At 40.2% G+C, this 16602-nt stretch overlaps 1 protein-coding gene across 1 annotated transcript in view; it reads right to left on the bottom strand.

Moving 5' to 3' along the window:
• timm50 (translocase of inner mitochondrial membrane 50 homolog (S. cerevisiae)) overlaps window positions 1–13077 on the bottom strand; it is a 45488-nt gene extending 32411 nt beyond the window's left edge. The window contains exons 1-3 of the mRNA XM_056374500.1: window positions 12822–13077; window positions 7540–7696; window positions 5263–5294 (exon numbers count right to left, since the gene is read on the bottom strand). Of these exons, the coding sequence (XP_056230475.1) occupies window positions 5263–5294; window positions 7540–7696; window positions 12822–13040 (408 nt within the window). The 5' untranslated portion in view covers window positions 13041–13077. The remainder of the gene's footprint in view (window positions 1–5262; window positions 5295–7539; window positions 7697–12821) is intronic.
• Between the last annotated feature and the right edge of the window lie 3525 nt (window positions 13078–16602).

The raw sequence follows: 16602 nt of genomic DNA, 5'->3' as shown, positions 1-16602 counted from the left end.
CTTTGCTCTTTTCCTCTGAACCTTTAGATCATATTCTCCACAAAGTCACATGTACTGATATTCCTCTTGGTTTTAATCAGCATCTGCAGACATGTGCACTGTCTTACCGTGAGATGTATCTCAACATGTTGCTGCTGGAGCAGCAGCAGCAGCAGCTTGGTGGACAGCGGACTTCGTCACACCTTGCTGACACAAGTGTCCACTTCTGACACACGTCAAGTCCAATGAAGGAAACAGTTAGAGACAGGAAGGTGAGATAAGTGTGCAGTGTGAACAGCACCTCCCACAGTGAGCCAAATGCTGTTTGAGACATCGTCCTGCCTGGAGACTGAAGACATGAGCAACATGTTTGACTCGTGCCATATACTATATATCATACACCATCATGCCACAATATCAAATTCAGTTCTTTAATGAATTTCGAAGAACATGTTTGACTTTCTCATTATGGGCAGTTGAGAGGAGATTTATCAGAAATTTAAATCTACAAACAATAATGTCTGACAGGATGTCAGACACCATCAGTTCTACTTACAAACAACCCACAACTGAAACGATCAGTCGATTAGTCGAGCAACAAAAAAGTAATTGGCATGTACATAATTAATAATTAATTAATCATTTAATTTCAAACAACTTATATTTCTGTGTCTTAAAAAACAGTAAATTACATAACTGTTGCCTGCATACAAAAAGACATTTGATGATGTCACCTTGAGCACTACATTTTATTTTCTCTTTTGATTGATCAATTAATCAAGAAAATAATTGGCAATTATTCATTGATAATAATAATTATTTGCAGGTTTTTGGAAAAGGAATTTCAAGTCGCAGAATGTTTAATGAAATAAGTGATTTAGAACGTGATTTCTTAATTTTTGAAAAGTGATTGTGGCTATAATGCAAGATGAGAGAAGTGTGTCCTGATTTCCCGCACTTTCACCTCACAGCCTTCTGAAAAAGGTTGAAGCACAATAAGATGTAAAGTTTATGAGAAGTGTGTCCTTTGAAGAATTTCTTCTCAGAGTTTCACCTCTGACACCTGTACCCTATGTATGTATGTATGTGTGTGTGTGTGTGTGTGTGTGTGTGTGTGTGTGTGTGTGTGTGTGTGTGGGGAGAAGTGTGCCTCAGCTTTGAAGTGACTCAGTCTGCCTAGACAGGATACAGCCAAGGAGTTTATAATGCGTGACAGCGGGAAGGAAAGGACGGCTCCTCGTTCCCGCATCATCACTCTACAATTAACACATAGTTTAACATACTGATCTCACAGCAATGACAGCTGCTCATTTTCATCATGTTGAGTCCAGACGTTTCACACAGCTCTCAGCAGCTCCAGTGATAGACACTATCTCTACATGCAAAACACTGTGGCTGAAATGCAGACCACAAGTCAACGTGTTCAACTGTCACTGAACTCCACTTGAAATTCTTTACGACAGCTTTACGACTTTATTGCAGACTTCAATGTAAATGTCTGTGCAGTTCCTGCTACAAGCTCACTGTTATGCAGCTAAATGAGCCCTCTGACCTCTGACTATAGATTGAGAAGAAATGAAAGATTTCTGACTGATTAATCTCTTGTTGATTGTGCAGACTCACTAATCAATACAGTCATGCAGGGATGATGTATTTTTGTAGCCCAACCCTGAAGTTATCATCACCCTGGTTCCCTCCACAAAAGGTCAATTTGATTTTCCATATGTCTTCATATCAACATAATTTTCTGATCCTGACAGGTTTAGTTCAGCAGAATTATCTTATCTAATGAACATCACTTTATGATGTTTGAAATACAAATCAGCAGAAGTAAAAAGCTAATGTCAGGCTATAAAACCAACTACACCAAAGTCACATGACTTCACTGTCACCACCAAAAAACTTCAGCTTGTAGTTTGATTTAACTCTGACCTCTTCTACAAAAACCTTTCCTCTGACAGAGTTAGAGGTAGTTTATATAAAAACAACGAAGCTGTGAAGGTGGACTGGTGAGAAGATCAATTTTCATGTTTAACGTCCCCGACAACCTCTGTAGTCTCATTTAGACACCAGCAAATGGTTCATTCATTATTAAAAACTGTCATCAATTTAATTTCACAAAGATCAGGCTAAGACATTCACAACACACTAAAGATCATCACCTCACAATGTTCATTATCATCACTTCTGTTCTGAAGTCATCAAAAAATCAAAATAATATTTCTCATGAAGAACAGTTTTTGAATTGAATATTTGTTTTTTCTGGAGAACATAACTGGAGATGTCTACGTGTCGTGTGGAAACTGTGATTGGCAAAGAAGAAATAATCGGCTCATTAACTGATGATGAAAATAATCATTGGTTGCAAGCCTGTGATCAACTCATCAATTGATCAAACGGTTCTAAACTGCAGAGAGCTCCTCAGCTTCACTGAAGCAGCTAAGAGTAGGTGTAGTAACTTTATTACCAAAGCAGAAGCTGGACAACGTGCCTGAGACCACCCACCCACACCAACACTCCTGCCACCGAAGAGTGTTTTCTTTGAAGTATTGTACATTTCCCACACAGCTCCGGCACATGCCAAATGTCACAGTCCTGTTCAGCAAATGTCCTGTGAAGACGAGAGAGAGTTAAGGGACGAGGAGGTGAGAGAAGTGTGTCCTCTGAAGGCTCTGACGAACAGCACAGGACGACCTAACATGGACATGAGGAGTGTGTCATCTGTTGGAGCTGAACGCTCCTGGCAGGATGTGCAGGTGAGATAAGTGTGCTCTTTGAAGGAAGCAGTCCTGCCCAGCTGTAAGGAAGTGAACCGAGCCGAGACCAAAGACGCCATCACTCCCACATGCTCACATCCTCACATATCACAGCTGCTTTAATTTAGCCACATTAAGGCCAGAAAAGACCTGGTCAGCAAAACAAGAGAACTGAGACTCATTTTCAGCTGTCAGGGTCTGAAAGACATTGATTTAATCTGGATAATCAAACTGTAAGAAAGCAACATCCTCATCTTGATAGAGTACTTTAAAGAAAAAAGCTGACCATGAAGTTACTGGAGGCTTCAGTCAGAGGAACATGTGATTCTTCTGCCTTTTGCTGAAGGAGGTTGAATGAAGACAATAAATATAATTTTCCTGTGGATGACTCCACGTTCCCACACCAGCAGCTTCAAAGTCACAGAGACAAAGGCCATTGTGCAGGAAGCCGTCCTGACACGTTTGGCTCTCTGGTCCCAACAAAAGGATCCTAATGTGAGAGAAGTGTGCCCTTTGAAGTGCCTTGTCTTCCCACACCAACACCTCTGGCAGCAGATCCTGTCTGAGCTGAGACATGGCCTCAGTGTTTCCCACCTCAATATCAACACTGACCACCATATATCGATTTTATCAATTATTTATTTTTACCATTTTATTGTAGAGCTGTTTCACCAGTATGAACTCGTTCCAACAATCTGGAATCCTACACGTCTTTATCTATAGATTATATATCAGTTATCAATATTTCAGATGCAGGTTGAAACTAGATTTTGGATGCATTTTGTGAGATTAGTGACAACAGGCCTGTCTTTTAAATTTATGATCAATATTTTCCTTCCTGCTGCCATCAGACTGTACAAAAAACATTGCACTCAGTAGACCACACACAAACCAAAGACTGACAGCTCACCATGTGCAATAATTTAACTCACCATCTGTGAAATATCACCTATCTGCGGCTATTTTTTTGTTATATTTATATATTCAATTATCTCATTTGTACATGTTATATTATTTATCTTTTTTAAGTACTTGATATTGTCATTTTGCAGTTTTTCTTTCTTTGTACCGTCACTTTGCTGCTGTAACACTGCAAATTTCCCCATTGTCGGACTAATACAGGAATATCTTATTTTATCTTAATTACAAAATACACAAAGCAAATGTAAGCTCAAAGGTCCACTTACTAGCTTTTCAGAGCCTTCGTTGATATCTGTCAACAAGCATGAGGAAGAACACCTCAAGATGCTGCTAAAAGCTCCAAAAGTAGCCTTTTAATTTAGATTGTTTTGTTATGTAAACTGAAACTTAAACACAAAGGGTACATTTTTAAAATCAAACTGTTCTATCATGAATACAGGAAAATTTTACTTTCATATTGGCAAAAAGTTACTGATTGAGGCTTCGAAATCTGAAGTTAAATACAGTAGAAACCACTTATACTGATCACAGTAGCTTGAATAATTCAAATCTTCTGTCTTTTCATTCACTGTAGTAGCCCACTACTGCAGCTGTCATATGCTGAGGCATTATTTGCACAAGGTTTTTGAAGCTACAGTGTGTAACTACTGCTCTCCCAGCAAAAGTTCACTTTGTGTTAATGTGTGTGTGTGTGTGTGTGTGTGTGTGTGTGTGTGTGTGTGTGTGTGTGTGTGCTATGTGTGCATGTTTGCTGTACACACTTGTGCACCATGTGATATCTCCACTCCCATGGAAGGAGACCACCATAGTACAGTTTATGTTAGTTTTTTTTTTTTTTTAGCAATACATACACAAATGTAAATTAGATGGTGAGCTGCATGAGAAATAAAGAGTAAGAAAATCATTATTGTACATTTAGTGATCACAAGTGGTTTCCACTTAACAAGTGGTCAGTCATGTGGAGACTCATGTTAACACCAGGTGTGAACAGGTCTTCTGATGTTCCTGACTTTCCCAAACTCACCGCTCCACCATGTCACAGCTACCTGTCGAGTGTGCCGCCCAGCCACACCAGCCCTTATATTACAGTATGACAGAGAACAAAAGGGGGATGCTGAAGGTGACATAAGTGTGCTCTACTCCTTCCTTTCCCACACTGATGCCTCCTGCAGCTCCTTCAGTCGTCTGCATGACGGCCTGCCAGTCCTTATTTATACCTCTGTCAGACAGACACACATCACACACACCTGTGAAGTGTGCCCATTAGCAATTTACAGAACAGGAAGAGGATCTCCACCCGCACACATCAAAAGGAAGCAAATCAAAGAAAAAACAGCAGTGTGCTAAAGTGTGCCGACACAAATCAACGCATCAGTGCAGCACTGGTCGACACACGTGTGAATATCTCATTTGAGCCTGAATAGATGGGTAAATGTGTCTTCATTGTGTGGACACAAGCTTTCCAACCACAATCACCTGAAAGCACAGGTAATGACAGGTACTGCTGGTAATGTGTGCAGGATCACCGCTGCAGGAATTGTGTGTGTGTGTGTGTGTGTGTGTGTGTGTGTTTGTGTGTGTGTGAGAGAGTGACAGTTAAACTTACCGTGTTTCCTTGCTCGTCCACTGAATTGGTGCCTGAAAAGGAAATAAACACAACAGTTAATTACCTGTGTGGAGAAAGTATCTCACCACTGTGAGCCCTTTGTGCATGATACAAAAAGAAAATCCTCAATTATCAACACGAGTTCCAGCTTTGACATTTGTTTAGAGAACAATTATTTGAGTCATGTAACTCTATAGTTTTGAAGATGATTAATAGCTGAGAATTCACTGCTTCTTTGTTGTCAACCAGAATGTTTATAGCAAAAGTGTGGAAGCTGCCATCAAATGTTTAACTGTGTGTTCACCTTCTCTGATTGGATAGTCACCCAGTTAAAACTCATACAGTCCAATCCTGCAGTAAATCCTCTTTAATGAATGCTGTAATGTTCAGTTAGAGAACAAAGTGTGTTAAAGATTTGTTGATTCAACTCTATGATCATTCTGCAGACTGCAGTATAAGGTGCTGTTGAGTTGTAATGCATTATCAAAGAGGGTTGTTCAGCCCATCCTCATTGGTTGGACAAAATAACAGGAACACCTGTCAACATAATGCAATGCAGAATGATCATACAGTAAAACTGCCACCTCTCTAACACACTTTCATCAAAAATTGAAACCTGTATGAAGGAGCACTTACTGCAGCACTGTTGGATTAGACTGACTCAGTTTTAGCTCCGTGTTCCTAATAAACTGACAACTGAATGTATAACAGCTGATGTAATTCAAAGTTTTACCAGCCCAAGTCAAGACTAGACCTAAACCAAAACCAATTAGTTCATGGATCAGTTAGTCAAATAACATGACTGATGATAACAGGTCAGGCTCTGAGAACTTTGATGGACATTCTTTTATTTTTCAAAAAATATATAGACTAGATATAGATTCATTCATCAAATATAGCCAATAGATAGACAAATGAAAATACACACTTGAAAAAGACTAGTAACTATTCTTCTATGTTTTCTGTAAAAAATAAGACATGCAAAGCACCAAAACATCTTTCCAGCCCTTTTATATAAAAGCTTCATTAGTATTTCTACAGTTTGATCACAGTATTCATTAAAGATTCATTCAAATAGGTTGGACTGAAGAGATTCAATTCCCAAGCTTAACACACTTTGTCATGTGTTATTTAGCCAGATCTGGCTTTTGCAGTTTTTTATCACCTGCAAATAATATCTCCACATCACTCAGGTCTGGTGACAACTGCACAAGAGTGAACAGTAGTTCACAAACCTATTAGCAGGGAAACCAGACAAAAGATGTTAACATGCATATTTTCCCTGAGCAAGATATCTTCAGAGGTTACACCACATGGCAGAGACGTGATCAAATCCAAAATTATCAAGCACAAATTCCCATTCACTACTCCACATGTGCAGCACAAATATTCCATGACAGAACAAAAGTTAAAAGAATCTCCAGCAGACATTTGTGGACACTTTTGCTTCCAAACATCCAAAGTAGTTCTGAAATTATGAAAAATGAAGATGTATATCCATCTTCTGTCTGCACTGTCCATCACGCCACCGCCCACTCCCCTGCAGACTGTGTAGATGAAAATCAAACAGTTCCAAGTGCATCATAATTTTCTGGTGATACTTCTTGTTCCTCCAATAACTTCAGAAATCATATTGAGAAAGAGCAAACAAATGAAGACAAAAGAAGGAAATCCAAAAGTGGCTTTGTCCCAGAGTAAAAATGAAAACTTCAGGGTCACTTAAAGCCTGAAGACCAAAAAATAAAAGCAACAATGTCTTCATGAGACCACTCAGTCCCTGCTGGGTTTAACAGTGTCCTGGTGTGCCAACTATAATTGACTGTCTGCTGCTGAAAACCAACACACCCTCTAAACTTCTACGAGAAGCTGATGACTTACTGACTGTTTTTAGCTGTAAAAGGTTTGTCTGACTCCAAAAATGTCAGACACTGTCGGCTCTGCCTCACAACAGCTGATCTACATTTCTATGAGCCCCCCCCCCCGACTCTTTCTGTCATGTCGGCTTGTTGTTCTGCTACCGACTGAAAACTGAGCCGGCTACTTCAAACTTCACTTGCTCACAGCTCACACATGTATTTTCTACCTAACACACTGATGAAATAAGCCTCTTTAGGCTTCAGCCTCAGTGTCACTCTTCTCACCTCTGACTGACAGCTTCTAGCTCAGCCCATCTGTGGGCTGCCCCTCTAAACAGGAAGCTGAGGGAAGTTTGGAAGCCAAATCCAATGTTCCAAAATACTGAGGATTGTTTTCAGTAGGAACATAGAATATACTCACCAAATATGTAGACGATGCCAACCGCCCCGCCCAGTCCCATGAGTCCTGCCAACCGTAGCACTATCTTCTTAGCGTAGGCAGTGTTCTCCTTCTGTTTCTTGTCCTCTGCCTGTTCTCCCTCCCTCTCACCCTCCTTTCCCTCAGGAGGAGGCTGGCCCTGGACAAACAACATGACCATCATTAATGTTATTGAAAACAGGGCAGACTGTCACATGATCATTGATTTAACGTCTGAACTGATGGGTGAGTGTGGACTTGTTAGTAGGGTTGTCACGATACCAAATTTCTGTTTCGATACCGATACCAATATGTATTTCGATACTTTTCGATACTTTTTGTAAAAAGTATTTCATTATATTATTTATTGCCTTAATGGGTTATTTAAATATTTAAAGAATGTAATTACATTTTTAAAAATATATTTTTTAATGTATTTATTAACCATGGACATGTTTTAGCTCTCTGTATGCAGGCTACTGTAGGTTTACTACTGGGCTGGGAGGGGCTTTGTACTTCTTTCATTGACATTACAGTGCAGTGAACTGGTGAACAACATTATCACCTGTCGTTCTTGACTGAAGTTTCGGAACAAGTCCGCATGGTTGTCCTTTAAATGTTTCGACAGGTTTGAAGTGTTGGCTCCTTTTTCGAGACACACTTTGTAGCACCGCTTGCACTGCGGTGCCTCTGGGTTCAGTGGCTCGCCTTTATCGTTCGGTTTGAACCCGAAATATTTCCACACCGTACTTCGGGCCCCCATTTTGTCCACAAGTATGGGCTTTTCTGCAGCTGCCATCTCTATCTACTGTATTTTCTTCAACCCGCTCCGTCTGTCCAAGACGCGACTTGTCGTTTCTCTCTCCTCCTCAGTCTAAGTGCGTGTGGGAGGCGGCTTACATCCGCTCGGGCAACTACGTCACACTCGCTGTGCTTAAAGAGACAGGCTCCAATTTACCAATTCATTTGAATTCAATAAAATGAAATAAAAGTACCGTTTGTTTTTAAATGCTGGTATAGTACCGTTTTCAAAACTCTAGTATCGCGGTACTATACTGGTACCGGTATACCGTGCAACCCTACTTGTTAGTGTGATGTCGTGTTCAGTCAGTCAGACAAATATACAAGAGTACTGCCCTAATTCCCCCACTAAAAATATCATACTATCATTTGCTAATAGAGATGTGACAAAGGATGATAATTACAAATTAAAAATTAATTAATTTACCCTTTCATTGATCAAATCTAAAAACAGATGATATATTCAAGTTCCTAAAGCTCAAAGTGATGCTTGACTATACCAACAGCCAAAAACACCAAAGTTATAAAAGCAAACATTTCCTTGTACCAGAAAATATTTGCTATAATTACAGCAGGGACTCACACAATAATCAAAAATTACACTTCATATTTTTCTCTTTCATACTTTGAGACCACACACACATAGTGAGGTGCACAGCAGTGCCAGTGTAAAAGTTAATCAAACTTATAACATGCAGTACAACTCTTCTCTAGTACATAATGGTTTATTCAGCAAATGTTTTCAGCTACTTTAACTTCATCACAGTGAGGCTGTTTCAACTTTCTTCATAACAGTCCAACAATCAGTTACCTTAAATCAGCCCATATAGCAGGTTTTTTAAACGTCAGTAAACCTGCTTAAAAAAACGGCGATTAACTCCTTTTACACAGCCAGATGAGTTTGTCTCTCTGTTCAGACTAAGGACACAGACAGACAACTGCAGGGAGCAACGCCATCACATGCAGTTACAGAGTCAAACAGTGAGCTGCCAGCTGCCATGGAGACTTACAAAAATGGATCAGTTGCTCGTGTTGGTGCTCCTGTCAGGGCCTCTGTGTGAGATGCTTCAGTCGGTTATTGTGTGTTTTTAAAACCTATTGAGCACTGCTCGCTTTCAGTGGAAGGTGTAGCTGTGGTGTTTCTGGTGTAACAGCAATGTGCTGGACAGGTGACAGGTGTGTTTACAGAGTGTGCTCTGAAAGAAGTCACAGCTTGGAAAAATTGTGAAAATTAGTGTGTTCACCCGGACGTCATTTTTACATCACTGTAAATACCTGTGACTGCTGCTGAGTCATTGGACCCGGGAGTGAATGTTGATTGTGCCTTTTCATATCGAGTGTGTTTGATGTCCCCTTTCTAGCCATTCAACACTGGTCAAAAAACCTGCTAAGATCCACCAACATCTGGCTTTTGTTGGCAATGGAAAAGGGTCCCTGAGCACCAACCTAGGGATGTGACGTGACTAGGGCTGTCCCAAACGATTATTTTTTAAACGATTAATCTAGCGATTATTTTTTCAATTATTCGACTAATCTAACAATTATTTTTTTTATTAACCTAACAGTAATTTTATTGCAATTATTTTCAAGTTAGTCATTTAATATAACAATTTGCCCCGTCCAACATCTTGACTCGCTGCACCATGGTGTTTCCTCTTTATGTGCTCGTGCATGACTGTCGTGCTAGAGTGATATGCCAGATGCACTTTGCAGAGTCTGCAGACTACCGCACTGTTGGTGTCAACATTAAAGTATTCCCAAACTTTGGAGGACCGTGTGCGAGCCTTTTTTGCCGCGTGTTGCTCCACACGCTCCGTCGTACTGCTGGTAGACACCGCCGTGTTGTTCAAATAGATTACACAGACGCAAATCATTCACGTGGTCAATGACTTGTATCCGGGTAAACCAAAGACGATGGATATAAACGGTCCCATTATAAAGTTCCGGTTTTGTTCTATGAACATTTACCCTGTGTGGTTTTACACGACGCGTCGACACTAAAATTCCACGTCGAATAATTTTTATAATCGACAACGTCGATTACGTCGGATAATCGTCCCAGCCCTAGACGTGATGCATCCATTTTATCAGTCTGCACAGCAGCTAGTAAGTCACTGTTTCAATCTGCATATGTGTGTGCTCTGTGCACTGCATATAACGTTTCTCTCTGTAGTTGTGTGTGTATCCTCTTAAACAGAAAAACAAACTCGGCCAGCAGTGTAAAAGGAGTCGGTTTAAAAAACCTGCTTAAATGCACTAATTTTGGTGTAAAAAGGGTATAAACAACATTATCATTATCTTTTTCAGGTACAGAATACTAAATGTATAGCTAAAGTGATACACTTACAAGAGGATTATCAGTTAATAAAAATAAATACTAAACATACAATATTACAACCAACTATTCAAAATACTCTCATCTAGAGCCTGACCGATATTAGATTTTTGGGGCAGATGCCAATATCGATATTAGGGAGTAAAAAAAATTCTGATATCAATATATTGGCCGATATATTTATATATAAACACTTGTGAAAAAAATATGTAATGAAAGCAGGATATGTTACAGTTTTTACAATAAATTTTATTGTCCAAAATTACATCAGTGCACTGAAACGGTAAATTTCACTAGGAATTGGATAAAATAACCATAAAAATAAAGAACTATAAATAAAAAACATAAGAACACATATATATATTTAACTTGAAACAACTTGAAAACAAAGGATCAAATACACATTAAATACTGTCTATATAACTTGACCCGAGAATTTCCACTGAATTATTGCTTCTTAATAAAAGTATTAATATCAGTGCATATCGGAGAATATATACGCTGATAAAATTTGCTCTACATCTTAATCTGTCAGTGGGTAAAACTTTGAATCGCCATTTTTCCCAATTCAAAGGAGCAAAAATTTGTGCTCTTCATCTTTCAACCTCATTTTTCAAAAAGCAGGATATGAAATAATTTCTTCATATTTATGGATAATCCTAAATTCAAAGTTAATCTGCCGTTGAATTTAACAAATCCATCCTTTAACTACATTTCCTTTTGTACATAGAAAAAGTCCCGGTCTGTGAGAACAAACATAAAGCAGGGACCACTTAATTTAAGCCTCTTCCGAGGTTGAAAAATAAACCCGGCCCATATTTGGGCCAGTATTCGCCTGGTTTCATGGCCCGCATCTTGCCCATATACAACATGTTTGTCAAATGCTACTTCCACATCTGGACCAATTCTGGCGCACACACAAAAAATCTTACAGCTGCTCGACAATACAGGATAATCACAGCCGGAATCTGCACAAATGTGGAAGTGCATGGGCCAGACTCAGGCAGAGGACCCAGGCACCCCAGAGTTGGGTGAGTAAGGCGGACAACACTGTAACACACTGTATATTTGTATGAAGTGTTTGAGCCATAAAATACTAAGTATTTTCAAGCTAGTTCACTAGTCATCAGTTGCTTCACAACTAATGGCTCCAGAGAATTATTTCCAAATTGGGCTCCCTCAAGTTAAAAATGACATGCCTGCGATATCATTTTTATTATAATAATAGTGGAATATATAGACAGTAATAATGTCAGTGTCACAGCAACATGTCAGTCACGTGTGTGTGTGTGTGTGTGTGTGTGTGTGGTGTGTGTGTGTGTGTGTGTGTGTGGTATACTGCAGATTTGGGTTTCGGGAGAAGGTTGAACTGAACGCGGAGAGGAGAGGGAGGGGACTGGTGTCTGTTCTGACCTTCAAACCAAACAAACCTTGGATGTCAACATTATTTATCTAACAGCTCCTAAAGATAAAACGACCACACACAATTATTTCAATGTGTGTGTGTGTGTTTGTGTGTGTGTGAAGAGCTGATATATGAAAGATCCGCAACATTATAGCGATGCTTGAGCTGAGGCGGATGATGCTAACTCCATGCTTAATGTCATAGCTAGCCAGAGTATGAAATATCACAGTAATTAATGGAACAATTTGATGTAAATTTAAGCGACTGTGTACAGGAAATGGCTGTCAAGCCAGTGTGTCTCCTAGAGGCGCTACAGAAAGAGACGCACTGCGAATCCCACTAAAAACGTATGCTAACCATAGCCAGCTAACCTGCTAGCTAGCTAGCTAAGTTTCGGTCCATTCATTAAGCGGACTGCAGGGACAAGCGGGGCGGTGCATCGGAAATCGGACACTTATCCAGTTGACATTTATCCAAACAAAACAAAAAAAACACAAAATAAACATCTAATTCAGTCTGGTCCATCACTCTCTGTCTACCAGCTAAATACTTAGATGTAAGCTAGCTTTCACCATAACCATAGGTTGGAAATGTCAGAGAACTGGCTCCGATTTGTTTTACACTGGTAGCTTGGGTGGGCGGGGTTTCACTTACGAACCTATATGCTGAACGACTCGCTCTCCCCGTCAATATTGCTGTCTGCTGATTTAAAATCGAGCGCACCTAAGCAGGCTGCTGCCTCACCTGACTCTCCTGCTGCTGCTGCTGCTGGAGTCTCTCCTGTAGGATAGCCTGAGCCAGTCCGCCCGTCGCACCGGCCACTCCGGCTGGCGGTTTGTCCGTGGACAGTGTCCGAACGATGTCCACCACGGCCAAGGAGGGGGCACCCACTGAACCGCTCCTGAGCCTCAGGAGGCCCCGGCTCGCTCGCACACACATGGGGAGCACGGACGTAGCCGACATCTTGGACAGTGACACTAACTGCCGGTGAACGTATGTGACGCGAGTCTAAAGGACAAAAGCATGCAATTGGCTGGTGTTGATTTGAGTGGCAGACAGGACGCACAGTCAGATGAGAGGAAGGCCATGCGTAGCAAGAGGGAGGCGGGCCATAGAGTTTTTGGTCCAATCAGAAGCCCGAGTGAGTCTGACCTTCGATTGCAACACAAACTGCCATGGTGGTTGATGGCAAAATTCCCCAAGTCTGCTTAGTTACATCACCTGTATTAAAGAACTGTTAAAACAAAACCATCCTCAGACATAATCATAACAATTTAAAATATTAATGCAGGAAATACGTGTAAAACACTGTATTTCCTGTAAGTGTAAAATAACGAATTACAAATACAATAGAAGGTGTTTAATATAAGCATCTTCGATATTGACCAAGTACATTAGAGGGAATTTGACTCTTGGTGTACTCAAACAGCTAAGACAAGGTTTGCAGCCTTACAATTACTTCAAAGGTATGTGGGAGCGCAAAATAAATACTGTGTGGATTATGTAATACTATTAGTTTTACCCATACTTTTATATATGTTTATAAAGAATATATATTTTGGCACATAAATCAGCACTGTATTGTGTCATCTCACCATCTCCACCAGAACAGATTTATTTTTCATCCCTTTCACAGATAAAATGCTATCAGTCTGATTTTTGATATGCCATATTATTTCCCTATAAATCTTCCAAATTTGGCATATATTGCAAGGATGCTTGAATGCATTGTGCAGTTGCAGCCACATTCAGATGATCTGGGAACACATCATCTCCAAACCATTCTGCAAAATGATATGGAATGATGATATGCATATGCTGCACACCACTTCACATGTGAGAAAACAATTACATGACAAATGGACAATATTTTTGACTACAAAGGTGGAAAATTGCCTTTGGTCCATCCGGCAGTTCATTCACACACTACACAACAACAAATGCAGATATGTGTATATATATATATATATACTGCAAGTAAGGTGCAATACAAACAATAAAAAAAAAACAATAGAAAAGAAAAACTTAAAGTCTCTGTACCTATGGATGTGCAGCTTTGACGTGCTTTCTGGACAAGAACAGGTATGTGGTCAAGTGTTTTGGTTGCAGGTAACTGTGTCTTTAGTCAACACATTGCACACTGGTCTCTTTGATTGATTAATAAGACAGAAGATTAAAACAAAGTTAAGCTTTAATTTGTGGTCAGACAGGTTATTCAACTGAAAACATAAAAAACACAAAAAAAGAGATTCTCCCTTCTTCATCAGGAACCAGCAGTAGAGATCGGACTCCCCTGACCTCAGCTGTGTGTCCAAGAGGAGTGACCGGTCAAAGTCTGAACCTCTTACATTCAAAGACGGACATCCTCCTTCTGAAGAGAAGTAAGCTGTTACTGACTCTATACTAATAAAAAGTAAGAATTTGGAACTGATGATAAACACACGAGTTGTGTACTGAAAGACAGAGCTTCCAGTAGCTGCGGCTCCATCAAGACTAGAAGTGACTGCAACAAGTCCTGGCACCTAAACAAAAAAATAGTATAAATAGTTGTCATTAGCATCCAAAATAACCCATAGGAGCATTTTCTGATCTGTGTCTTATCAGCAGGACTCAGCTCTAACAACTTAAGACTCAATTTGGTATGTATTTGGACACAGAATGAGTACTATGGGTTTGTCCCCATCACTTACATAGAAGTATGAGGGGATCTCCTAATGGCCAGTATGAACAGGAGGGATTAGTACAGCAAGTAGCTTCAGTGTATGTGCATCTGACTGTTGCTTAAAGACAGACCTGAAAAAATATTAACCTATCCTTTAATGTTAGCTTAAGTTTCAGAAACAAACCACTGGGTTAAAGTTGGAAAACAGACAAAAAAAGAATTCCTGTCTCTGGTGCCAAGCTCAGACACCATGCATGCATAAAAGTCCACCCTTCCCTCCTCCCTAAGAGGTTTTACTGCTTTACAACAACAATATACTACTTTTGCCTTGCTTCTGACAGACTAAAGTCATAATTCTAGTCCTCCACCACCACCACCAGACACAAACCTCTCAGATGATATCTTTGCCTCGATCCTTCTTCACTGTTAAGGTAGTGGCCATCAGTTGCCATTTCTCTGACCCTCCTAGAGACAACTAGCCTTGCTGATTAAGGGCACACCACTTTTTTCCTTCTCTGCCTCCTCTGATCAATACGTTACCACTTCCCTCATACAGCCCTCTAACTGTGTGCAAGGCTCCAAAAAGTGTAACATGTAGTAGTCCAACCACATGTCCATCCAATTCTGCTCAGGCCAAGGACACATCTTTTCTTTCATTCACCCCTCTCTCTAAGAACTGTGTGTGAAAACTTATGACCAGTGGCCGTCCTACTACATGTGCACTGGACTCCATTCCCACAAACCTCCTCCAAGTCTTATCTCCCACCATTGACCCACCAGTCACACGTGTGATAAATGCTTCACTGGCTTTGGGTCCATTTCCAACTGCATTCAAACTGGCTCAGGTAACTCCTCTGCTAAAAAAAACCCTCACTTGACCCTACTCAAGTGGAAAACTATAGACCTGTTTCACTGCTTCCATTCCTATCTAAGCATATAGAAAGGATGGTTTTTAAGCAGGTCTCAGAATTCCTCTCACAGAATGACTTCCTTAATCCAGATCAGTCAGGCTTTAAGAACAACCACTCTACTAAAACAGTTCATGTTGTCTGTGACAGAAGCCCTAAGGGCAGCTAGAGCTGCAGCCCAGTCCTCAGTTCTTATCTTGATGGACCTCTCAGCAGCCTTTGATAGAGTGAACCACCGCATCCTGCACGGGCATTTTGGCCAAAACATTTGCTTGGTTTGAATCCTATCTCATTGTGCGCTCCTTCAGTGTGTAGCATTAACGCCATAATTTAGAATTTACTCTCATTGAAATGGGGCACCAGTCCTCTGGGAGGAGCACAATGAATTATTTCCTTGATAAATTTATTAGATTAGATTAGAGATTAGATTAACTTTATTAATCCCACAACTGGGAAATTCATTTAGGGTTAGGGTTATTCTAACCCTATACTTCTCATAAAAGAAGCTATGACTTCTCGATTCAATGGAACTCCAGTCTCTACGTCAAAAGAAGGACAACAACTGGGTAATAAATAAAGGAATTTATTAACTAAAATACTATCTACAGTGTAAATGCAAGGTGTAATAGACATAAAGATGAAAATAATAATGAAATTAGCAGTGTGATGAGTCGGCAATGGTGGGAGAGAATATGTTATTTCTATACACTATGGCTAGACAGCTAATGATACTATGTCTGCAAATGAGGTTTGATGATTAAATATTACTATATTTCGACATCAACCCAGTCATGAGCAGAGTGTTAAGACCTGCCTACTGTGAGTTGTGCTGTAGCTGAGGACCCTTGGCTGGAACCCAGGTGGCTTTGGTTGCCGTGGTAACCTTGAAGTGGGATCTAGGTGGATTCTCCTGGAGGCCATGCCCCATTATCACGGTGACGGATTCTGCCGGTGT

The sequence above is a fragment of the Seriola aureovittata genome, chromosome 4 (genome assembly GCF_021018895.1).
Source record: "Seriola aureovittata isolate HTS-2021-v1 ecotype China chromosome 4, ASM2101889v1, whole genome shotgun sequence".
NCBI lineage: Eukaryota > Metazoa > Chordata > Actinopteri > Carangiformes > Carangidae > Seriola > Seriola aureovittata.
Note: the sequence above shows the minus strand (reverse complement) of the source record. Positions and strands in the feature narration are given on the sequence as shown.